Below are 27,764 nucleotides of genomic sequence, written 5' to 3'. Positions count from 1 at the left end.
CCCTCCCCAGAAAAAACACACAAGAAGACAAACGCAACAAAGTACATTTACTCATAATATTTGTACTACCAATATGGTAAAACAATAAACACAAAACACAGCCAACAGCTATGAAACAAATAAAGTTTGGAGAGATGTTCTGAATGAGATACTATTAGTTTTTGACTACTAATACTCTCGTATGTACCAAAACAGAATTCTGTACATGTGGCAATTTGTTTTTTAATTTTTGCCTGCCGTAAAAATTTAAAACTGCAAGATGGCTGTATTTTCAATGTTGCGAAAATTTACTGCTGCCAATAACACCCGTTTTACAGTATTTAACAAAATGAAAAATAACTTGCTGAATTAACAAAATAGGAAAAATACAAAATATTTAATTCAAGTAACAATATCTTACCAAATTAACAAAACAATCTGACCATATTAACAAAACAGAAAATATCTTATTTAATTAACAAAATAAAAACACTTGACCAAATTAAGAAATTGAACAATCTGCCCAAATTAACAATAGAAAATATTCGACAAAATTAACAAACTAGAAAAATCTCACCAAATGATCATCATAGATTAATCTGACCATATTAAGAAGATATCTTACTGATCATTGAATTAATAAACTAGAAAAGATATCTTACTGAACATTGAATTTAAAAAAAAAGAAGAGAAGTTATCTTACCGAACATCGTTCACTTTCCCATCAAGACCCAAAAGATCAGCAAGCATGAGAAGAAAAGCTTCACCCAATTCAGGACTAACTCTGAAATACAACAGAAACATTGCACACAATCAGAACTCAAGTAAAACATGTTTTTGAAAGAATTTTTTTTTTTTAATACGAAGCTTCACCCAATTCAGGACTAACTCTGAAATACAACAGAAACATTGCACACAATCAGAACTCAAGTAAAACATGTTTTTGAAAAAACCCAAAAACCATTTTAATACAAAGCTTCACCCAATTCAGAACTTTGAAAAAACAACAAAACCATTTCAAATAATCAACACTAAAGTAACAGAAGTTTTGAAAAAAAAATATAAAAACATTTTAATACAAAGCTTCACCCAATTCAGGACCAACTCTAAAAATACAACAAAACCATTTCACTAAATCAGGACTACAGTAACACAAAAGTTTTGGGTTAAAAAATTTAAAAACATTTTAATACAAAGCTTCACCCAATTCAAGACGAACTCTAAAAATACAACAAAACCATTTCACTAAATCAGAACTAAAATAACACAGGTGGTGTGTAAGAAAAACAAAAAGCAAAACACTTTAAATATGAAAAAAACACACATTTGTCTTGATATTTTTTAATTGACTATTTCCATCAAGTTGGAAATGTTTGCCACTCATATTTCCATACACCAACTATCATACTGACCCATGTAATTTTCTACTTGACGTCTGCCACTGAGTCATTTCAGTGTCATCATCCCTTTACAAAACCCTAGAACCAATCAATCTAGGATTTGTGACGGCATAATTCTATTCTTATCATTTACTATTACAATGAACCTGTACGAAGACAATGCTTTATTAATATATATTGTATTATGACCCATAGTTTAAATATTGATTCACATCAAAATGGTATGTCACACTAGTAAGTGATAGCACACAACAGCTGTTCATGTCATACACATCATACTTTAATTAAGATTTGACCGCAATTATTTTTTGGTTCATGCAAGTATGAACCAAAAAAACAATGTGCACAAAAGTGTGCACATAATTTTTTCGGTTCATACTTGCATGAACCAAAATATAAATGAGGTCAAATCTTATAATTAAATTTATATGCATACTTTAACAATACTTAACTGAATTTATTTTGTTTAGCTTTATTATTAGTATTGTTTGTGTAAACTTCATTGATACTTATGTTGCGTAAGAATGCGAACGTTCATTCACTATCATTTGAATCTGGTGATTTTTTTGTAAATGATGTCATTTCCTCTAGCTGCTGTGCATTTTTACAGATCGTTTAGTTATATTGGAAGAAATTGTCCTATTCATGTTTAGTTTATATTTTATGAAAGAGAACGTGTCTAACATTTATGCTTTTGGTGGAACCGTTTAATTTTCACAAACAGCTGTAGAACATCGCTTACAAGTAAGTTACAGAAGTGATGTTTCCTACATGATTTCTTTGGCCACCGACCGAGTCTCATCTCATGATTAGCGAAGAGGTTTTTGGGTGGTGTTTTTTTTTAAATCAATGCGTATATATCTACATGTCTACTCTGCTATAGCATTTTCCATTAATTTATCGTATACATTTTTGGTAGCTTTCACGTGGATTTTCTTCAAAATATCTAAATATGATTGCCAAAATAATCCGGCTTGTTGCACAAAAGTAGTGCGAGTCAGTGGGTTTGGTAGTAGGCATAGCTTAAATGTTTTCGGTTCATCGAGATATGAACGAATAAAAGTAAGCACCTCTGGACCAATCAGATTGCCGTAAAGTGTATAGACGCAAAGAAAATTTAATTATTCAGATTTCAACATGTAAACTGTCTATTTCCATTTCACATAACAATATCCCTCAATTACATTGCTTAAACATGATTATTCAAGAAGGATGTTAAATCTGCTACCATTTCATATCAAGTTTAAGTCACCAATGAAATATTAATTAAACTTAATGAAATGGAAGCTCATTAAAAGGGAAAGTCTCAAAGTTGAATAGTCACTAAAAACATTTACAAAATGTTCAAGTAAAATATTTTTTTTTTAAATCTTAAATCATAAACACATATGCACATGTACGCACACGCACACACACATCCAAGTAATTTCATTGACTATTTATATTATTTAAAACTGTTGCAAAGGTAACTGACATGTCAACATTACCGTAGTTTGAATTTGGACATCATCTCCAAATTGACAAAGAACTGGCAACTATTGTAATCAATTAAGGGATGAATTTTTCCATGTACTTTATATTTTTTTGTCAAGGAAAGAAAGAAAGAAATGTTTTATTTAACGATGCACTCAACACATTTTATTTACGGTTATATGCGGTCAGACAAATGGTTAAGGACCACACAGTTTTTGCCAAGGATTCTTGCACATCACAATTTGGATATTCTTGAGTTAATTATATAAACATTATATGTAGGATTGATTAAATTTTATAACAAATATATTAAAAATAGCATAATATGCCGCAATTTTTTCTTCACACCGCATGGCAGCCCAAAAGTGTTACTCTAATAATAACGTAAGTGTAATGCAGAATGGTAGCCAGTCTTAAGGTAGGTACCAGATGTTTCGTCCCCAAACCAGTTCGCCACCACTGATGAAATAACATTGGTCCCAAATTTGTTTGTCACTTTATTACTAATCTGTAGGTGGGAGTGAAACTGTAAAGACAATATTTGCTAATAAGGTAGGGTGGAGGTTTTTGTGTTTTTTGTCGTTGATGATTTTTGGTGTGTAGTGTGGTGTGTGGTGGCGTGTGTGTGTGTGGGTGTGTGCGTGCATGCGTGCGTGTGTGCTGTTTATTGCAGTACTTGGTATAGTAACTTTATTTACACTGATGAATATATTTAGTATGTTTTACTAGACAAACCATAAAGTAGGCCAATGCCTAAAAAGGAAGTAGAAAAAGTCCACCACAAATGTGGATTGATTTATATTTTTACTACTGAATACATAACATTCCAATAAATAATACAAATTTGTATTGTTATGTATCTCTTTGGTTGTTGTTATTTTTCAGATTATGTCAAACATGGCATTTTTTTCACTGTTTAAATTTTTTTTTTTAGGAAAATGTGTTTTTGATCGTACACTTTAAATTATTGTTTTGTTCGTGTTTGTGGGCTTAAAAATTAAAATATAAAAATATTCCAGAAAAATATTTCCATTACGCTAGTCGTCCTGAATATATCATATAATTATTATTGATATATGAAAAGTTACTGGAATAAAACATCATGTCTAGACATATTTAATAAACCATATAATTATTGATATATCAAATGTTACTGGAATAAAACATCATGTCTGTGCATATTTAATAAACCATATAATTATTGATATATCAAATTTTACTGGAATAAAACATCATGTCTAGACATATTTAATAAACCATATGGTTATTGATATATGAAAAGTTACTGGAATAAAACATCATGTCTGTGCATATTTAATAAACCATATAATTATTGATATATAAAATTTTACTGGAATAAAACATCATGTCTAGACATATTTAATAAACCATATAATTATTGATATATCAAAAGTTACTGGAATAAAACATCATGTCTGTGCATATTTAATAAACCATATAATTATTGATATATAAAATTTTACTGGAATAAAACATCATGTCTAGACATATTTAATAAACCATATAATTATTGATATATCAAAAGTTACTGGAATAAAACATCATGTCTGTGCATATTTAATAAACCATATAATTATTGATATATAAAATTTTACTGGAATAAAACATCATGTCTAGACATATTTAATAAACCATATAATTATTGATATATCAAAAGTTACTGGAATAAAACATCATGTCTGTGCATATTTAATAAACCATATGATTATTGATATATCAAATGTTACTGGAATAAAACATCTTGTCTGTGCATATTTAATAAACCATATGATTATTGATATATCAAATGTTACTGGAATAAAACATCTTGTCTGTGCATATTTAATAAACCATATGATTATTGATATATCAAATGTTACTGGAATAAAACATCATGTCTGTGCATATTTAATAAACCATATGATTATTGATATATCAAATGTTACTGGAATAAAACATCTTGTCTGTGCATATTTAATAAACCATATGATTATTGATATATCAAATGTTACTGGAATAAAACATCATGTCTGTGCATATTTAATAAACCATATGATTATTGATATATCAAATGTTACTGGAATAAAACATCATGTCTGTGCATATTTAATAAACCATATGATTATTGATATATCAAATGTTACTGGAATAAAACATCTTGTCTGTGCATATTTAATAAACCATATGATTATTGATATATCAAATGTTACTGGAATAAAACATCTTGTCTGTGCATATTTAATAAACCATATAATTATTGATATATCAAATGTTACTGGAATAAAACATCATGTCTGTGCATATTTAATAAACCATATGATTATTGATATATCAAATGTTACTGGAATAAAACATCATGTCTGTGCATATTTAATAAACCACATGATTATTGATATATCAAATGTTACTGGAATAAAACATCATGTCTGTGCATATTTAATAAACCATATGATTATTGATATATCAAATGTTACTGGAATAAAACATCTTGTCTGTGCATATTTAATAAACCATATGATTATTGATATATCAAATGTTACTGGAATAAAACATCTTGTCTGTGCATATTTAATAAACCATATAATTATTGATATATCAAATGTTACTGGAATAAAACATCATGTCTGTGCATATTTAATAAACCACATGATTATTGATATATCAAATGTTACTGGAATAAAACATCATGTCTAGACATATTTAATAAACCATATAATTATTGATATATCAAATGTTACTGGAATAAAACATCATGTCTGTGCATAGTTAATAAACCATATGATTATTGATATATCAAATGTTACTGGAATAAAACATGTCTGTGCATAGTTAATAAACCATATGATTATTGATATATCAAATGTTACTGGAATAAAACATCATGTCTGCATATTTAATAAACCATATGATTATTGATATATCAAATGTTACTGGAATAAAACATCATGTCTGCATATTTAATAAACCATATGATTATTGATATATCAAATGTTACTAAAATAAAACATCATGTCTGCATATTTAATAAACCATATGATTATTGATATATCAAATGTTACTGGAATAAAACATCATGTCTGCATATTTAATAAACCATATGATTATTGATATATCAAATGTTACTAAAATAAAACATCATGTCTGCATATTTAATAAACCATATGATTATTGATATATCAAATGTTACTAAAATAAAACATCATGTCTGTGCCTATTTAAAAATCCTTTGCTGATAGCCTTGAAGGAGAACACGTACTTCTTCTCTCAGATGATTGTACTCCCAGAACAGAATGCTTGGACATTAGCTTAATATAAGGATAAAATTAATTAATGTCTTGACCATGTATGTACAAGTGTACTGGGACATTTTGAAGTGACGTTTTACAGATTATCACCCACCCACAATTGTGCATAAGATAATAAATTGGCAATATTTGCACTGAACATATTCCCACAACCAATAAGAGCCGAGACGTCTCCCTCAACAACACATTTCACATGATCATATCTAGAACAGGTCTTCTGGGAAAATATACAATAAAAAATCACTTTGCACAGATTGTCAAATGCATTTAAGGCTAATTAATTCAACATTTATTTCATTTAAAAACTTCAGAGCTATGAATAATTAAAAAATGTTATGCCCACAATTGCAATCATTAGGTATAATAAAAATTAATAGTTGGCCTAAAGCATGAAACGCTAGTCTTTTAAGTTTTTTTATTTGATAAAATATATTAGAATGAATATATTTATGATATCTTTAACAATTAAAAAAATAACATGTCAGGTTTTTTTGTAAGCATTTCATAAAAGAAAAATAACAAGGACAGTTTTTGGCCAGTGTTAAAATCCAGAATTCAGGAATATTTTCATCTCTTTATTACACAAAATTGCTTAGAAGTTGAGCCACAAATGAAAAACGAAATTCATGAAAAAGGTATAATTCTTTCTCACTCTTTAAAAATAAAAAGTTTATATAACAAAAAGCAAAAACAATCTATAAATTTGAGAAATGTCTTCCAAATTACTACTATTATATATGTAACATATTTTAAAATCTAAAAAATGTCAGTAATATAAAAAATAAAAAATGAAGCAAAAATAGTTCTTCTTCTTAAGAGTTAAATTAGTATGTTGGTAAAAAAGACCTGGCCACAATTTCACAAAACATCGTAAGCCTAGTTTTGTACGTAAACGTAAATATTCGACTAAACCACAGTTCTTGTTACTATATTAACAATAAACCAAATATAGTTTAAAATACACATATTTCTTGTCTTTTGTCAATAAAATACTCCATCTCCCTTAATGATGTCATTTTCTGTGTTAAATAGATTCCAAACACATGTAAATGTATGACCGGTTTAACTGCTAGTCGCAAACGTAAATTTACGATGTTTTGTGAAATTGGCTCCTGTTTAACAAAAATCAAGAAATAGCTAGTTAATATATTTACTTCCAAACTTTCCTTTGAAATAATACCATAACTTCAAAAAAAAAAAACCCTGTTATTCCTTTTATGTCAGAATATGCTCAGATAATTATATTTCACAAGTAGGATGAAATAGTAAATGCACTTCCTTCAGCAAATTCAGAAAATACTAACAGTAAAGACGAATCATACAAGTTAATTACTGGAAGCCACAAATCTTTTTTTCCATTAAATGCTAACATACAGGTACATGCGCATTTGATTTGAGGGGAAAAATTTTAAAAAAAATTCATAAAAATCACCTACATATTCTTTTGAGTAAATTCCTCCAATATGTTACCATACATGCATCATGATGTACCAGCTCAGTATATCTAAGATATTATATTGGGGGATTACCCATGTTGGGGGTAGTCCCAACCACAACTGTCTGAGTCTGTTAATTTCCACTTTCACACTTATGAAGCTACAGGCAAATATAAAAGGTGGTGGTTAAAGGTGATTAGTGTGACCTTGGCCATAATGCTCCTCGCGCACACACACACACACACACACACACACACACCCTTCCTCCACCCACCCCTATTATGTTAGTAGGTAAAAACACTCAATTCACATCAGTGCCATCAGTCAAAGCATTAATTGCCTTTGTGTGCATCCCCCCTATCCCAATGACTGGTATATCAAAAGGCATGTTATGTCTATGGAAAAGTGAATATAAAAGATCCTTTGTTGCTTTTATAGTACGAGCCACCTATGTAGAAAAAGTAGGGTTTTTTTCTTCTCTCTGTCTTGACCAAGTGTTAAATTAACCATATATGTTACACACCAAAATAATAAAAATTAAAATGTGTTGAGATGTTGTCAAACAATTATTTCTTTCCTTTTTCTTTTCATAACTATCTACCAGGGCTAGAAGGGAGTAATGGGGGTGTGGAGGGTTGAAAAAATACATGAACGTGCGCCAAATTAATTCTGGTGGTAAACCCCCTCCCCCACCCCCAAAAAAAAACCCCACCTGCCACTGGCAAATTTAAAAAAAAATGTTTTGGATGGGTTTCAATTATTTCAATTACTGTAAATTAGGAAATGTTAGCGAGCATAAAATATTTGCAAATTTAGTTAGGCTATACAAAACATTAACATTTCATGATGCTAAATTTAAAGAACACACACAGCAGACTGTTCTGAAAAATTCTGTGATTGCTTTGTTGGTGATTAACTGAACACACAACAAAGGTTCCATGCTATTGATTAAACTGTAAGTATAGCAACCAACAATAGTTGGCTAGCATACACATTACGGCAGTCTTGTACTAAATTTAAGTTGTCTGTAAGCTGCATATAATATCAGAATATACCAAAAGTATTCTTTCAGTCAATCCTACAATTTAATTAAACTTAAATTTGTAAAATGTCTGATAATGCTAACCTCACTAAAGTTTTATTGGCACTAATGTGTCACTATTTGGATTTTTTTCAAAATTTTAAGATTGTTAATATTTTATGATTTACAGTATTAGTATGATAGTGGAGAGACACTAGTTTAAATCTGAATTGCAAAAAGGAGCTTCCATGAAACAGCAAATCCTTCAGCCAATGGTTCAGGAAGATTTTAAAAATTAGTGGGTTTTTTGTTTAACGACACCACTAGAACACATTGATTTATTAATGATCAATTATTGGGCGTCAAACATTTGGTAATTTTGACATATAGTCTTAGAGGATGGCTCAGGAAGAAGTATAACACTGGAAAACATGCAGAGTTAATATAGTAGTGTCCTTTTTGTCTACGGTAAAAACATTTGCTGAGGTGATGTTAAACAAACATCCCTTTACTTTCCTTTCTAAAATGCTACCATGCAGTCACCATACTGTATAGAAAAAAAAATCTCATAAATGTTAAGCTACAAATGTGTGCAATGAGCAAAACACTGATGGCGATATTATCCTTTCTCGTTCTGTCAAGACTGAACAGTCAGAAGATTGACTACCTTGGTCGTTCTGCCACATAATTCATTCTGGCTCCAGTGAACAAACGAGAAATAAATGAAAATCAGGCTTTGCTTTTCTCTCCGACTTACAATACGAGGTCACAATTATTACTGACACTTGTTTTCACTGCAGACGATTCTTTCTTTGTTATTGTTTCGTATTACAAAATGAATTGCTGTTTAGAAAATGCATACTAAATATACAGTTCTCAAATGTCTGCAGATGGTTTAAAAATTTAAATTAAAAAAATACCACAGGTCTAAGTCCTGCATGCTGTTTTCTAAGGTGTAAGCAGAAATGTTAAACATTTTAGCACATAAATACTATCTCAAAATTATTGTAAACATGGTTTATTTATCAGTTCATAACCTGACTATATAAGCTACCTAAAATATATGTATAAAACAGGGCCAGAACTGGAGGGAGAGGGGGGCTAAGAGACAATCACCACTCAGAAAATTATGTCCATTTTAGTTGTAAAATTCCCTTTTTGTTTAGCTAGAGAAAATTTTGTATTACTGCATGTGTCCCAATTTGTTTTTTGTAAGTGTCTCCTAGTTACTTTCTTCTCCCCCTAGCCATAGTTTATTTACGTAGGTGGCCATTATACAAAGATAAATCTCTGTATCTGCATGTTAAAGGTTGCTGTCATATATGACTTTCTTCTAGGTTCAACTGTATAAATATGTAATATTGCAAGCCCACCCTACCCCTCTTTACAAAACAAAACAACACAATTATGATGCATCTTCATTTTAAAGGCACCCAGACTATATTTTTTTTGGTTGTCATGACAACAGACTGAGATTTTGATGGACAAGGATATCTGCTAATAATCCTCACCCACAAGAGACAACACCAAATGGAGATGGAATCGGTATAAAGATATCTTGCCTGAAGCAGTACACATTCACTTGATTTACTTTCACCCTTATATTCTGTGATGGTTCAAGCACACTGTCCTGGGTACACACCTGAACTGGGCTGTCTGGCAGGACAAGGGTTAAAGGTACTATATCATAGTTTCAAGTGCCATATATTTTGCTATTTTCACATTTATTTGTAATACCACACAATCTTTGCACAAGTAACTCAGGAATACTGAAATTGTAATGCACTTACACACTGTGTAAACAAAGTTGCATTCAGTATGACAAGATTTCTATCTTGATTTTTACATCACAATAAATCTTCTGAAACTGGCAAATCCATAAAATCTGGCACGTTAACTGGATAGGGATGTCAGACACAGACGAGTTTAACGAAGACAGCACATTTGTTGGCAACATCCACCTGGCATCTTATAGGTGTCCACCTCAACTAAAGGGGCCTAATTCCATCAGTCATCCACCAAAGGTTTGCCAATAAGACTATGTTTTTCTTGCTAGTAAATTAAACTATTCATCTAAAAACAAGTACGAGTATATAGTTTAAAGTATAATGCTTACATTTGAAAACAAAAATTAATAACTAATTTAGGTGCAACTCTGAGATGACACCTTTACTAGTTGTTGGTGCATTTTCAGAGAGAAGTCAGTGTTGTGGCCATTTAGCAGTTAAAACTCTGCATGGACATCATTCCACGAAATGATCTTGGTGCTGAGATCACTTAAGTCCATAAGTACCTTAGGCACTTATGGTGATCTTAACACTATGATCACTTCGTGGAACGGAGCCCAGGATGACAACCAAGCACTTATATACTTTAAACCACTACATGAGAGAGAGAGAGAGAGAGAGAGAGAGAGAGAGAGAGAGAGAGAGAGAGAGAGAGAGAGAGAGAGAGAGAGAGAGAGAGAGAGAGAGAGAGAGAGAGGGAGGGAGGGAGGGAGAGAGTGGGCAAGAGAAAGTGTGTGTATGTGTGTGTGTGTGTGTGTGTGTGTGTGTGTGTGGTACTATTACTTCACAGTTCTGTTATAACTGATAAATTACATTTGAAATTTGTTTGGAAACTATTTATGTATTTTTTAACAGCTGGTAAATAACTTTCCAGTTTTACCATTTATGATTCAATATGGCTGCTGATGCTGCTCATACTTGGACATAATCACACACAAAAAGTTGCTTATGCTGAACATTCGACTCTCGGATTGTCTGTGCCACATTAAGTTATGATCTGTGTATTACGGAAAATTCTATTAATTAACCAACAGGCTGGCTCCAGATCACGCATTATTTTAAACTAAATCTGACAGCAACCAGCCTTCTTCATTTGGCTAATTCAGTACAAGACGACGGAAGTGACAACTGATTAGGCTAACCATTTCCAGTTGGGTCTTCTAGTGACAGTACCAACAGAATTTAATTTAAAACACAATTCATTGTTCCTTTTTTCTTCTTTTTCTTCTTTGTTTTTTTAAACTAAAAGTGAATTCCTTCATTTTGTTCTGAGTAAGTTTTTTATGTGCTTTTTTTTTGTTAACTTGTTTCAATACAAACCTTAAAGCGAACTTTAAAAGATGAGTCTTTTTCTGTACCAAAACATTTCATGATTCAGTCATAATTTCACTTTCATTTAAAAAATATATACATTGAAACCTCTCAAACCCGGACCTTCTATAAACTGGAATTCCCTCAAAACTGGACGAGTCCATTTTTAAAACCAGTACAGAATGTAACCTTTCTAAACTGGATCCCTGTTAATACTGGACATTTTTATTGATCCCAAGGGTGTCCGGTTTAGAGGGGCTTTACTGTATAATATTTCTGAAATATAATTTTAATACTATTTCTGATTTTTATTATTATTCATATTTACCGGAACATTTATTTGTGTTTTGCTTTGATAAATGATGTTACAGGATGGTAGATGAAAAGAAGCTTGTATTTGTGCTTTACACTGTTACATGATGTCAAAGGATATGGACATGAGGCTGCATCTTTCATAACCCCCATCAGCAAACACACTGATCTGGGGGTAAATCTTGTACTGTAAGTTGATGATCTACTGTTGAAATAAAACCTAAAAACATTATATTATATACACATTATATACACTTGAAAATTAAATAAGCACCATCTAAATTGCATTGCAGCCAAAAAGGCTCTTAGAAATAGCTGTCTATGATTAAACATTAGATTAAAGATTTTGACATATTCTTTATCTACTGGATATTTATCAAGATGGGCATGTCAACTTATTTTCGTGCTTATATCCAATTTAGTAGATGCACTGATTTTCCGCGATCACGGAATCGCGGAAATGCCTATCTAAAACGGAATTCCCGATTTTTTCCCAAAACATTATTTAACTTTAAATAGCGCATTTGATTAATTAAAATTTATTTTTCAAACTAGAAACTACAGACACCGACATCTGCCTGTGCTACGCTACGACACTAGTACCTTTGTATGTTACACCAAATGTTTGATGTAGAGTATCTAGACGTTTTACCAGTCGTGATTTCTTCGCTTATTCCCGGCGATTTAACGGGAAAAACCGAACATTGTGAGCTAAAATTGTCCGATATTTACTTAAGTGAAAGATATATTATGTTATGTTTGCTTATTAATTTTTAACATTTGCGGCATTGCCATATTTCCGATCTCACAAAGGAATGCAGTAATTGCATATTGTATGCCAGGCTTTGTTCAAAATAAATTATATAAGGGAAGTGGTTTATAGTGTGATCGTTTGTAATTATTTTCTCGATCATATTGTAAAGAAAACCGAAAATGTTCGAAGTCTGTGTGAAACAAAAACAGAATTTGTTTAATACTGAAACGGAAAAACCCAGAATTTGTAACATTATGAAATGGAAAAGGGAAAAATCTGAAACGGAAAATCAGTGCCTCTAAGTTAGGTTCAAGCACGCTGTCCTGGGCACACACCTCAGCTATCTCAATTGTCTGTCCAGGACAGTAGGTTAGTTGTTAGTTGGTTAGTGAGAGAGAAGAAGGTGTAGTACCCACTGAGCCCTTAAGAACTCACTCTGGGTTGGAGCTGGTACCGGGCTGTGAACCCTGTACCTACCAGCCTGTAGTCCGATGGCTTAACCACTGTGCCACCGAGGCTGGTAATGGCATGAATAAGCTACTTATGAGAAGCACATCAGTGTGAAAGAAAGAAAGAAAGAAATGTTTTATTTAACGACGCACTCAACACATTTTATTTACGGCATCAGACATATGGTTAAGGACCACACAGATATAGAGAGAGGAAACCCGCTGTCACCACTTCATGGGCTACTCTTTTCGATTAGCAGCAAGGGATCTTTTATATGCACCATCCCACAGACAGGGTAGTACATACCATGGCCTTTGATATACCAGTCGTGGTGCATTGGCTGGAGCGAGAAATAGCCCAATGGGCCCACTGACGGGGATCGATCCCAGACAGACTGCGCATCGAGCAAGTGCTTTCCCACTGGACTACGTCCCACCCCTCACATCAGTGTGATTCCAGCTCCATAGTTAATTACCATACATTTACATGTATATTTAGTTTCTGGCTTTTCCCCTAGAATACGAGTGCGAGTGCGAATAATGTTTACATGCTCATATACCACTAGTGTTTCGAGCATGTCCGTCCCGGGGCCTTTCTCTGAATAGCCAGAGGCTTGTCCCAGGACAGAAAAAAATTAAGCGGACAATTTTGAACTTTACATCCAAAAATTAAATAGTGGGCCTTGATTAACGACAGTGTCACTTGCTGTCAATCTTTTTCAATATTCTCTGAATACAAAGAACATGAACTTCAGTGTTTTAAATTCACAAAATGTTCACATTTACTTGCCACATGGTTAAAACTAGATGATGCTTAGTCAATTTCCAGGTGTACAAAATAAAATAAAACATTTAATTTTTAAAATCATTATAATATAGCCATTTAATAAATGACAAATTGAAAGAAAAATGCTTTCAAAAACCTTTTCCACAGTCTTTACATCAAACGAGTTAACATATTACATCTAATGAAAATATTACATCTAATGAAAATATTAAAATACTTTGAAAGTCAAGAAAAGCATACACTTGTTGTTAAGTCAAGTAGAAAAATTATGAAAATATTTAACAAATATTATTAAAAGAGAAAAGCAAACCAAGCCTAATGGTTTTACAAACAAGCTCTGACCTTGATCTGAATTTGTCAGTGTCACTCTTTTTACTGACAGTTTAACAATAGAAAGCAATTAGCAATCATTGATTAAAGTGTTTTACATGATAATTTAATATGTCTTCTACCATGTACAATCCATGACTGCAAGATGTCAGTTATCAGTCTGTGTGAGATCATGCAAACAAGAGTAGCCAATAGGAAAGGAACAGAATACAGGGTTTGAATTTTACCAAGGCACAGATGGCAAGTGATATGGTTGTCTTTACACATGGTTGTGCCAAAAAAAATCTGACACTGTTGATGGCAAGAAAAATGCTCTGATGCTCCAACAGGTTTACCACTGTGATCTTTCCATAGGGTGAAATCATTTTTGTCTGAGAAAACTTGATAGAGAGTAAGATGCCTTTGTGTCCATCTTTTGAAGAACAAATTTACTGCAGTGTCTCTCCATTTTACCTCGATGTCCTAATTTTTATTATTAAAATAAAGGCAATACTTGCCATCCCCTTGAAAAAACAAAAAACCTTTGATCCCTGGAAATATTTCTTTAACAACACTTTAAACCACTACTGTTTGGTTTAGCTTTTGCTTCTTAATACAGGACAATTTTCTACCAGATGACTGAATTTTCAGACATAGAAGATATTAACCTCTGGATAAATGTGGCTGGTTACTGCAGGTGCTGATTTAGATAAGTTGGACCACTGAGCGATGACAAAATGGCAGACAAAAGTTTTATATCTGGTCTCATCTGACGGTATGAGGTATGCAGCAATTAAAAACAATGGGGAGCTAGTTGAGAGTTAATCTCCGTATTTGAGCAGAATTGAAGAAGCAGCTTGGATGCAGCATGAAAGTCTCAACACTAAGTCCCAACGACAATCTGGGGACCAGTCATGCCCACACTCTGTACGGCATGCATGTGAATGGAATTCCTAATCGCCAACACGGTTACCAACTGATTGGCAACGAACAACTCAATTCCTTCGAATATGCCACTGCATTCAAAGAGTTCACGGCAAGAAAACACAGCCTTCTTAGCAGCAGACCGCTGATAAATTACTGCAGATTCAACCCTCAATACGGTAATTAAGAAACAAAACAACCTAAAAATTGGAAACAGCGTTGTGTCTCTTATTAAGAAGCATATTCTGGGTCCAAGTCTTTCTGGTCAGTTGAACTGGTGATAAAGGGTTCGACTATCTTTACAATGGCTACACAAACACAAATAAGCCATGCAATTGACTCCCTCTGAACATTCAAGTCATGTGCAAAAGAGGTGGCCATTTTCCTGTGAAAAGGTTACTTTTAGAATAAGACAAAAATTGCAATTTATTTCTGGATAATTGAGTGACATGGTTGAAATGGCCAGCAGCTAACAGAATTCAATGTGTCCTTGATAACCAATATAACATGATAGCTGTAGACTAGAAAATCTGCCGGAACATGCATGCTTGTCTCGCTGGATTTTTATTTGTAACAGCATGGGCAAAAGGCTTAAATGTGTACATATATACACAAAGACATGAAGTTCACATTTTAGAAAGTAAATTATATACAAAATATAAAGTATAATAGAAATTGTTTTTGTTTTGTTTTTAAAACAATTTTTCAACATGTAGGTATTTTATATATACAGTAAAACCTCTCAAAACCAGAATTCCCTCAAAACCGGATGTTTTTTTATGGTTCCTTTTTAAAACAGAATTTAACCTCTAAACCAGACACTTAAAACCGGACATTTTACTTGGTCCCTAGGGTGTCTGGTTTAGAGGGGTTTCACTGTATATGTATATGTATGTGCATGCGTGTATATGTGTATGTGTATGTGTATGTGTATGTATATGTATATGTGTATGTGTATGTGTATGTGTATGTGTATGTGTATGTGTATGTGTATGTGTATGTATATGTGTATGTGTATGTGCATGCGTGTACATGTGTATGTGTATGTGTATATGTATGTGTATGTGTATGTGCATGCGTGTACATGTGTATGTGTATGTGTATGTGTATGTGTATGTGCGTATATGTGTATGTGTATGTGTATGTGTATGTGTATGTGTATATGTCCCGGTATATATATATACATTCTCTGAAACATAAAAAATAAGACAAGAAGTTAATTCAAATAATATCCGTAAATTTGTTTCTTTTAAAAAATTAATTAGACAAGAGGAAATCAATCCTACGGAGTCTGAAAAAGATAAGAAGAATCAACCTTTTACATCGACTGCTATCAAAGATCTCGCCAAGACATATTTAACTATTTTCTCCAGACGGTGGTAATGGATTTAACTTTTTTTAAAATCTCTCATACTACAGGGTTTCATGTGTAGCTGTTATTCTGCAAAGTTAATTTATTAATTAAATTACAGAGAAGGTATACATATATTTATGGTATGTTTCTTTTATGTTGTTAATGCATCAGGACAACTGACTTTGAAGCCACTCTCTTCACTTCTTGCAATATTTTAATAGAAGTCTTGTACTTTGAGATAAAAAGTGGGCTAATAATTCTAATATTATACATACAGGCACATAAACCAAACTGTTAATTATTATGGTAACCTTTTTTCCAGTGGAAGCTAGCTAGACATAAAAGAACCACCAATTTGAGTTGTTAGAAGACAGTATTCATCACAATTTGTACTTCGTTCAAAACTCCATTAATAGGCCAGTTACAGAAACACCAATCCTGTAATATGAAAGCTGTCTTGTTTGCATGTCTCTAAATATGAGGCTGCATGCAGATCCCTTTTTCTTTTCACTCTGATTATATCCAATTAAGGTTCAAGCACACTGTCCTGGGCACACACCTCGGCTATCTGTGCTGTCTGTCGAGGACAGTGGGTTAGTTGTTAGTGAGAGAGAAGAGGGTGTAGTGGTCGTTAAATTGTGCTCTGGGTGGGAGCCGGTACTGGGTTGCGAACCCTATACCTTTTGACCGATGGCTTAACCATGACACCGCTGAGGCCGGTATTGCCTATACAAGTACATTCCTCAAAATGATGGTATTGCTTAAAGTAACATGGCCACAAGCAATTTGGTGTAGCAACAAATCTGGAAACTTGAAATATTATAGATGGCCAGTGTAACTGATGTTTAGATTTAAATAGCATGACATATAGTCAATGTAAACCAGGTTAATGAGCTATCCATGGGAGATTTGAATAACCACAAATGAGAAACAAAAGGCTCAATATATATTAGGCTTAATCTTGAAACCCAAATGTATCCATGGTGTCAGTCTCATTTCGAAAGGACATATGGACTAATTACTAGTATTTAAAGATTTTGATACAAACTTCACTGACTTTATTTTTAAAACTAGGTTACGTTCACAGCAAATAATAATAAACAAAATCATCTTTAGACTTGAAGTAGATTTTAAAATATGGTTAGCATTGTAATATAATTATATAGTATAATTATTCTTAATTTCTAAACCTGTAAATCTGACAAATGGGCAGTTTACATGATTAATAATCTCAAGCTTTGGAACAATTAGTAACCCACTTTGAGTGAGCAGCTTGGGTCATTAAAAAATGATTTGCCTAATAAACCCCAATCACCATTTCAGCAATGATCATTTGTCAGGCAGTTATTTTTTCTTGTATTATTTTGTTCCAAAAGAATAAAAAAGTGAGAAGAAAAAGAGGAAGATATATTATAGTTAAAAGTGAATTTGCCCTTTGTTTTACACCTCAGTCAACTTACAGTAAACCCACTCTTATTGTTAATTATATTGTGTTTAAAGTTGGCCTTATAGATTGAATGCCACTAGTACCCCTTTTTGTATTTCACGATGTATTTGTATGTTAGACTGTACCTAAAGAGAAAATAATGGTAATTACACTAAATGTCTTTCATCTCACTAACTTGATTACAGATTGCTTGCAAGACTGGAGTCACAATGGAAATCCATCTATCATGGGAAATGTTAGCTAGTCGTTACTTTGTAGTCAAAACAATTTTTTTAAAATTCTCACTGAGAAAATAACACACACAAATGTAAATATATCATGTTACTTGATGAAGTACAACTAAACTGAACAATAAATTTCAAACTTTTTTCTTCTTTTTTCAGAAAAAGACTAAAAATAACGAGGTTATAAAAATCCCTAATAAATCAGAACGAGTTTATGTCCAAGGTGAAGTCATTTTTTATTATAAACTTGGAACAATTGAGGGGTGGAATGTAGCCCAGTGGTACAGTGCTCGCTCGATGCGCCGTCAGTGTGGGATTGATTCCCGTCGGTTGGCCCATTGGGCTATTTCTCGTTCCAGCCAGTGCACCACGACTGGTATATCAAAGGCCATGGTATGTACTACCCTGTCTGTGGGATGGTGCATATAAAAGATCCCTTGCTGCTAATCGAAAAGAGTAGCCCATGAAGTGGCGACAGCTGGTTTTCTCTCTCATTATCTGTGGTCTCTCGCCATATGTTTGACGCCATATAACCGTAAATAAAATATGATGAGTGTGTCGTTAAATAAAACATTTCTTTCTTTTTTTGGAACAATTGTAAATTATTTTACATGGATACCTGGTAATTGTTTATTATTTATTCTTGACCTTGATATTTTATGTTCTGCCTGTTAATTTTACACTGCACACTATATAGTGGTAAGCTGCATTTTTGAAAATTGCTACGAGGTTAACTGAACTCACCAATAAGGAAGGAAATGTTTTATTTAATGACACACTCAACACATTTTATTTACGGTTATATGGGGTCGGACATATCGCTAAGGACCACACAGATATTGAGAGAGGAAACCCGCTATCGCCACTTCATAGGCTACGCTTTTCGAATAGCAGCAAGGGATCTTTTATATGCACATCCCATAGACAGGTTAGCACATACCACGGCCTTTGATGTACCAGTCGTGGTGCACTGGCTGGAGAACTCATCAATAAGGACATTTTTACAATCACTTTTCTTTATTTATTTTGGTTGCATTTTATTTTATTTGATCAATTTAGCTAAGATAAATATGAGCTTGATAATTCTTTACAAGTGTAACTCATCAAATTGTAAACAGTAATGAATATCAACTAAACTTAATTTGTAAAGGAGAAATATTGATATAACTTTTCTTATGGTGATATAGTATATATAGGATATTAAACGAGTTTCCATTTCATATCATGTTTATGTCCCGAGTGACAATGAAAATTATGTCACGAGGGACATACACATGATTTAAAATGGTAGCGAGTTTAATATCCTATTTATTACCTATAATCGGTCTTAATTTATATCACTCAACTCGTTTGGTCGGCATTCCTGAAAGGTTATAGTCCGCCAGTTGATGACATCATTGTGTGACATCAAAGTGGAACATATCACTTTGATATGTGCCAATATATTTTTAACCATATGGGTTATATTGTATCATTTGTTTCAGTTTAGTAAGTAATACACTACATTGTCTATAGCTCTCTTCTTAAAAAGCTAATATACATATATATATATATATATAGGTCAACTAAACTTTGTATGTACACTTAATCATGCTGGACAAAAGAATAATATTTATATGCATGTATATGTGATATGTCCTATACATTGTTTTTGCTTCTTATTTACTGCATGAGTTTGATACCTTTATCTACCCTAAATGTTCCACATGAAGTGAAAAATGGAAACAAAAAATACATCGGCCTTTATACATGTATATAAAATTAAAAAAATAGAAACAAAAAATATAAATCCAACAACTTTTACAACAGTTCTGCTGATAAGAACCAAAAATGTTGTTGTGGCCAATAATTTTTTTTGGATAAAGGCCTCTTACCAAAATGCATTATTTTATATACATTCTACAACTTAATTTATTCATGATCTAAATGACTTTGTAAAGAAAAGAACAATATAAAGACTTACTCTTGATCTAGCTGAATGTTGGCGTAAGTAATTTTGACAATATCTTCTGGCTTTGGCAAATCTTTCGGCTTGGCATCTGAAAAAAACAAAAACAAAACCTCAGTAAAAAACTAGTCATGTGAATCTCCTTTTATAAAATGCATGCAAAACCTCCAGTGCGGTCGGTCTGGGATCGATCCCCGTCGGTGGGCTCATTGGGCTATTTCTCATTCCAGCCAGTGCACCATGACTTGTATATCAAAAGCCGTGGTATGTACTACCCTGTCTGTGGGATGGTGCATATAAAAGATCCCTTGCTGCCAATCGAAAAGAGTAGCCCATGAAGTGGCGACAGCGGGTTTCCTCTCTCATTATCTGTGTGGTCCTTAACCATATGTTTGACGCCATATAACTGTAAATAAAATGTGTTGAGTGCGTCATTAAATAAAACATTTCTTTCTTTCTTTTTGCAAAACCTCCATTTCAGTTTGTTTCATTGTACATGCATTTATTATTAAGACTGCATGCACGATATTTTAATGTGTCTGTCAAATCTATACACCAACCATTTAATGTGGGAATAAAGAAATCAATAAGTACTTTCATAACCAAAGACAAACATGTTAAAGTATAATTAACACATATGCCAGGGATTTGTCAAACACATCCAGACAATGAAACATTGACAGCAGAAGTTTCATATATTAGCTCATTTTATTTTACAAGGAATTCAGCTTATACTGCATTTTCTTTCAAACAATTAGCATAAACAAAAAAAACATTACTTTAATAAAGAGTTACTTCAAAATTAGTTTTATTAAGATAATAATGAAATACTTTGTCCATTACTCATTATTGAATTTGTTTTTGTATTGATCATCATCATAATATCAGGGAACAATATATTAAATTCTTTTTAGTTTTTTATTTAACAAGAAGTCTGTTCACGTGAGTTTTACATACCACATTCAGTTGGGTGAATTATATTTGCGTAAACTAATTGATTAGCTCAAAATTGCTTTGAAATTACATCGTAGGCATATTCAAACATATACATCTTTTAAGTTCAGAATGTGTAATGGTTCAGTGCATAACTGATTATAAGTTGCATAACCTCTGCCCTAAATTTAACGTTATACTGGGTGAGCTTATTTTAGTTTGAATAAAGTTAAATATTGAAAAACAATTGGAATCTACCAAAATATTCACCTAGGAAAAGTGTTCTTTGATGTGGAGTTGCTATTAAATGAAGAGACCATGGGAAAAACAATCAGTGTCTGATTTTACAGTTTTAGATAAATATTGATTATAAATGATGACGCTGCTTGAATATGTTAACATTCAAAGTTCATGAACTACACCGCAAACTTTACTGCTGTGGCATGTTATTGATGTTATACACGATAAGATATAATGGTTTTGTTGCTTTTATTTAAACAAAAAATAAAAAATATGTTATCGTTTTTTTCAATTGAGTCTTATTGACATTGATCATTATTTCCTGAAAGTGAATTCAAAGTGAAAGTCAACAACGAAGACTAGCAGAATGAATTGTTTTACTAGAAGAACAACATAACAACGTAACAAGTTTCACAAATATACTATTAAACTATGATGTCGATAGATTAAGATAGTGGAGAAATCTCAATTTCACCAAATTATGACTCAGATCTTTTTCCCATGAGGGGCAGGATTTAGCTCAGTCAGTTGAGTGCTCGCTTGAGGTGCTTGCGTTACAGGATAAAACCACCTCAGGACAAGTGGTTTACACCTACCCATTGAGCCTTTCGGAGCACTCACTCAGGGTTTGGAGTCGGTATCTGGATTAAAAATCCCATGCCTCGACTGGGATCCGAACCCAGTACCCACCAGCCTGTAGACCGATGGCCTGCCACGACGCCACAACTGGACAAAGACCGTGGTATGTGCTTTCCTGTCTGTGGGAAAGTGCATAGAAAAAATTGCTTGCTGCATTAGGAAAAATATTGTGGATTTCCGCTGATGACTATGAGTCATAATTACCAAATGTTTGACATCCAATAGCCGATGGTAAATGAATCAATGTGCTCTAGTGGTGTTGTTAAACAAACAAACAAAAACTTCCCATGGATTCTTCGAACATGGATGTTAGAATTGTGGTCCTTGTACTATTTATGTAACATAGAAACATTCCTTAATTGCTGATACTTAAAAAAAAAGAGCCTGATTGATAGGTACATGTACTAATCTCCAAATGACCGGCCTCCTTGGCATAGTGGTTAGGCCATCGGTCTACAGGCTGGTAGGTACTGGGTTCGGATCCCAGTCGAGGCATGGGATTTTTAATCCAGATACCGACTCCAAACCCTGAGTGAGTGCTCCGCAAGGTTCAATGGGTAGGTGTAAACTACTTGCACCAATCAGTGATCCATAACTGGTTCAACAAAGGCCATGGTTTGTGCTATCCTGCCTGTGGGAAGCGCAAATAAAAGATCCCTTGCTGCTAATCGGAAAGAGTAGTGCCGACAGCGGGTTTCCTCTCAAAATCTGTGTGGTCCTTAACCATATGTCTGACGCCATATAACTGTAAATAAAATGTGTTGAGTGCATTGTTAAATAAAACATTTCTTTCTTTCTAATCTCCAAATGATGGAAATGTATTACTTAAATCTCCCTGGCTCCTGGGATCTGCTCAGTCTCTGCTCATGTCCATCATATTATTTCATCACATGATGTGTAACTTCCACTGACAAATTATTGTTTATTTTATTCAATGACAAATAATGAAGGACAAAACGGAACTGATGAACAAAAACTACTAACCAAATATAGCAAATTTAAACTACTGTGTATACAATAGTTTGATGTGTTTTTCTTAATATGTTTTTCTACATAATGACAAGTACTTTTGTGACAAATAATGGCTTCCACATGATGTTTGCACCGAATATGTCAAGTTCTTGGACTAACCATTACTATTAGTTGTAATTACATAGAAAAAGTACACCTCTGCCAGAAATGCAACAGGACACACGTCTTTTAATGTCTTCCCTTCATCAAGCTATCACATGGTAATAGCCATAATTGCACAAGCCCCATCATGTTGCATTTCAAAATTACAGACGTCTTCACAAAAAGAAACAAGAGGAAGATGATAAAATGAAATTTTACAATTACATGAAATTTGGCCACAAAATTGCTTCCGAGATGAAAATACTGGACCAGAAAAAAATGGCAGACCTTGGCATAACGGCAAAGAAATTGTTTTATGCCAACTGATGTTTCTATTTGTGTAGTCATTTTTCAAAGTTCTCACTGATGGATACATATTAACTTGCAACTACAGCAAATATCTGCTCACCAGGATGTCAGGCAAGTTCAAAAAGTCAATGTACAATGGCATCCATGTCACGCAGGCTAACTATGATGGTCATTAATGTAATTAACGAAATTTGTTTCTGATGGACAGCATGTCAGCATGTTTTCATTGATGTTGCATTGATATTTATGAGCTTATACATACACACTGGTCGAGCTTTCATATTCTTTATTAATAATAAACTGAGCAAAGAATACATTTATATGCATGATAAAATAGTCTTTGAAACAACTATTCCAATATCAGATGAGATTAGATTTTAAAACCCCCACTTTATTCTATACTGACCTTGAAGAATGTTTTTAAAAATGTTTTAAAAAGGGTGAGTATTAAAAACCATGGTGTACTGTCCTGTCCATGAGATATAAAATATCTTTTGCTCTTTATATGTTTTAGCAAAGGTTTTTCTCTCTGTCTTTGAATAAAATGTTGATATAACCATATGGTAGACACCAAATAGCCCTATAGGTTAAGAATGTGCTGAGAAAGAAATGTTTTATTTAACGATGCACTTAACACATTTTATTTACGGTTGTATGGTTAAGGACCACACAGATATTGAGAGAGAAACCCGCTATCACCACTTCATGGGCTACTCTTTTCGATTAGCAGCAAGGGTTCTTTTATATGCACCATCCTACAGACAGGGTAGTACATACCATGGCCTTTGATATACAAGTCGTGATGCACTGGCTGGAACAAGAAATAGCCCAATGGGCCCACCAATGGGGATCGATCCTGGACCGACTGCGCACCAAGTGAGCCCTTTAACACTGAGCTATGTCCTGCCCCCAGAATAATGCTGATGTCATTAAACATCTCTAAATCAACTGTTACAACTACTGTCCCTAATAGCCATCATTAAGGCTGCACGCCAACATTCATTTTTGCATACAGTTAGTACATTCTGTGAAAAATGTGGCAATGTATAGTGAGAGTAATATGTAACTGCCATTTTTATAATGCAGTTATTTAATAACCAACTTTGAAAAACAAAAAATCAAAATAGGTTGACCAGATAACCAACACTGCAAAAATAAAATAAAATCAATATAAGTTGACCACAAACATTTTAAATTACCCACTCTTAAGCCAGATTACTTCTCAGTTTTTCCATAACAATAACCTCATATCAAATGCACAAATAACCTAAAAACACTGGATAATTTAAATAAAAAGGTAAATCTACTGGCAATTATAGACAAAAGATTTGGAAAGGCATTTGTGTATTTTATATACTTTTTAAAGAAATACCCATTTCCTAAATTGACAGTATTAATCTGCTACAAGTATAGTCTTCACCTTGGGAATGGTAGTGAGCTGCCTGAAGGACATACAACAAACCTAAGTTTCATCCATTGAAAGACCTGTTGGCCAATCCCAAATTTGATTTGCTAATAAATATTGTTTAAACGAACAACAAATTACTATTTAAATTTGCTGGGATGTTGTTACGAAAACACTTCTTTTTTTTTTTTACTAAATATAGTTCACCGTACTTTGCCAGAATAACACTGACAAATTAATATACCTTTTTCAGGCTCTTTATTTGAACTTTTTTTGCTGATGAGCGAGTCGCCCCCTGGTGAGAGAATTTCTTCATCTTGTGACTGGCTCATGGGCTCTGTAAGAAGATGATCATCAGCTGCTGGAGAGTTATCTTGCACAGGATGTAACTCTTCTTCTGTTTTCACTGGGAAAAAAGAGTGAACAGGAAATCATTATTTCTCATGGGTGAATAACACAGAAAGAGCATGTAATCAAAGAGATCTTTTTTTTCCTAATAAATTCTAAAGATTTAATTTCAGTACTGAACTGTGACATATTCCTCGCTGTGGCCCACCATTCAGTAGCACAAAATGAGCAGTGTTAAAATAGTTTCACAGGAAGACATTCAAATAAAACATTAGCATTTTTTTGTCTTAACTATACCAGACATCAAAAGAGAAAACAGTTCATGTTAGATAACAGACTGATTAATGTTTTCAAACTATTATGAGGCCAATGTTGGAGGCTTTTTCTCAAAGCTCATAATCAAAATTTAATAATTGACAATTTTTATATTTGACTTTCAGCTTCTTTAATTAACATTAACACAAAACTATCAAAGCCAGCGTGGGCTGGAAATATGGTCCAATTACCTTTTTCTCCATCCCATCCAGTGCCCCACGAATGGTATTTGTAAATTGATGGCGAGGGTCTTCTGTATTGTGATTGTTGTTGGTTAATTACATTCTTTTTCCGGGTCAAATGAAAATAACACCTGGAAAGCTAATGATGTCATTAGAAAGTGACATCATTAGCAATTGGAACAGGCCAAGTTGACAGTTCAAGGGTCTACAGTTAGATTGTAGCCATGTATTTAAAAAAAACCCCCAAATATACAGTTTGTTCCATAGAAAAAACCCGCCTTCGGTCAAAAATGACACTTGCGGGATCAAATAGACAATAACACCCGCATATCTAAAAACTCAATATACAGTTAATTCCATAGAAAAACGTTTCAGTTTACAATGGACATAATATTCCACATTGAAATTCTATATGTCATTTTAGTTGCTGTTTTTCTATAAATGACATCATGAAACATCTGTATTTTTTTTTAACAGACATGGCCACATATGTTCAACACAAATATAACTAGGAGTACTAGCTCATTTTACACCTCTTAAAAACATTGCATTTTGAGATGAATTTTGTTACACATTTTTCAACAAAATTTAACAAACTACTACATATCAGTCTAGACTACAGCATGCACACAAGTATTTCAATTAGCTTCTAATCATATGTTTTAACATTTCTCTGCTTGGCCCCATCTGGCTTCCTATCTTCTATTGTCAGTAAGATTGTCCTCACGTGTACTACAACAAAGCAAGCACCAGTACTATGGTGTCTAGGATGTGCTTGTAGTGTCTTTTAATTTTTTTTTACAAATTCCTAAGTGGTCATAAATAATACTCTCTGCAGTGACCAGGTGGTATTCACAATGCAATTAAACCTGAATAATGATGCTTGAATTTCTATGATGTTTGTGAAAAGAACTCAAATCTCGTCTAATTCTCCCTTCCCACAAGAGAAGAAACCACTTTTCATAAAAAAAACAAGATTTGTGAAATCTCCAAATGATAACAAATATTTAAAAATTTTTTTTACACTAAAACCACCTTAAAATTAAATTTATATAAAAATATTTAAAATATTCAGTTTCATCAGCGTAAAAAACTAATATCAGAAAAATTATAAATAAACCAAATACAAAATGCAATTTAAGTTAGCAAATATACATACTGCTTTCAACAAAACCCCCCAATTATTTGGTTTCATTAACAACACATTTTGTTTGTTAAAAAACAAGAAGGAATTTGGCTAACAAATTAAAGTCACCGACTTATGATGTAATTATATCGTTTTTGTTATGTATAAAATGTATTTTGAGCCGAGTCAAACACCATGCCAAAAATTATAAATAATGTAAACAAGAAGCTATATTGTGGGAAGAAATACTGGAACACACAAGTATTAACAGCAAATATTGCCTGCAACCAAAACCATCATCCATAGTGTTAAGAAGCTAACCATTGCTGATAGGGCCTCCATGAGTCCCAAATATTTGACTCAAGTACTCAAGGGTCAAACTCGACTCGGACCCGAATACATGACACTTAAACTAGATGATGATGAGACTAAGGAATAACGTAAAACAGCATTACATTTCTTAATTTCAGTGCTGAACATGGATGCCAAATCATGCCATTATATTGCATTTAGAAACCGGTTTATATATTCAGTGTTGTGACTGACGGCCAGTTTAAAAAGAGAAACTAGCACATGGTCATATAATAATTGAGTAACTTATACTGATTACTTGATTATTTACTGCTGAAATTATTGTCCTACATTGTCCATTATAGTTGATCATTAAGTCAAACAAGAGCCTTATGTGTTGAAAAGATGCATACCCGAACCACCAACACATACTGACATGTCTTTTTAGTGTGTCTAGACACAGTGTCTGGGGACCGTCTAAATATACACCTGCCAATCAGGAACCACAGGTACAGGCCATGGAAAGAAAAGACCAATTAACCAAGAAAACACTCCGATTATTATTTCAGTACGTGGGTTAATTTATGTACAAAACAAGTATATATTATTTTTCAATACAAAATAAGCCACCATTGTCAAAGTG

At 33.0% G+C, this 27,764-nt stretch overlaps 1 protein-coding gene across 1 annotated transcript in view; it reads right to left on the bottom strand.

Moving 5' to 3' along the window:
* Window positions 1–27,764, bottom strand: part of LOC121382339 (receptor-type tyrosine-protein phosphatase N2-like) — a 300,736-nt gene that overhangs the window by 127,446 nt on the left and 145,526 nt on the right. Inside the window, exons 7-9 of the mRNA XM_041511925.1 lie at window positions 25,104–25,265; window positions 20,236–20,311; window positions 683–763 (exon numbers count right to left, since the gene is read on the bottom strand). Of these exons, the coding sequence (XP_041367859.1) occupies window positions 683–763; window positions 20,236–20,311; window positions 25,104–25,265 (319 nt within the window). The remainder of the gene's footprint in view (window positions 1–682; window positions 764–20,235; window positions 20,312–25,103; window positions 25,266–27,764) is intronic.

The sequence above is a fragment of the Gigantopelta aegis genome, chromosome 9 (genome assembly GCF_016097555.1).
Source record: "Gigantopelta aegis isolate Gae_Host chromosome 9, Gae_host_genome, whole genome shotgun sequence".
Classification (NCBI taxonomy): domain Eukaryota; kingdom Metazoa; phylum Mollusca; class Gastropoda; order Neomphalida; family Peltospiridae; genus Gigantopelta; species Gigantopelta aegis.
This window is presented reverse-complemented; position numbering and strand designations above follow the sequence as displayed.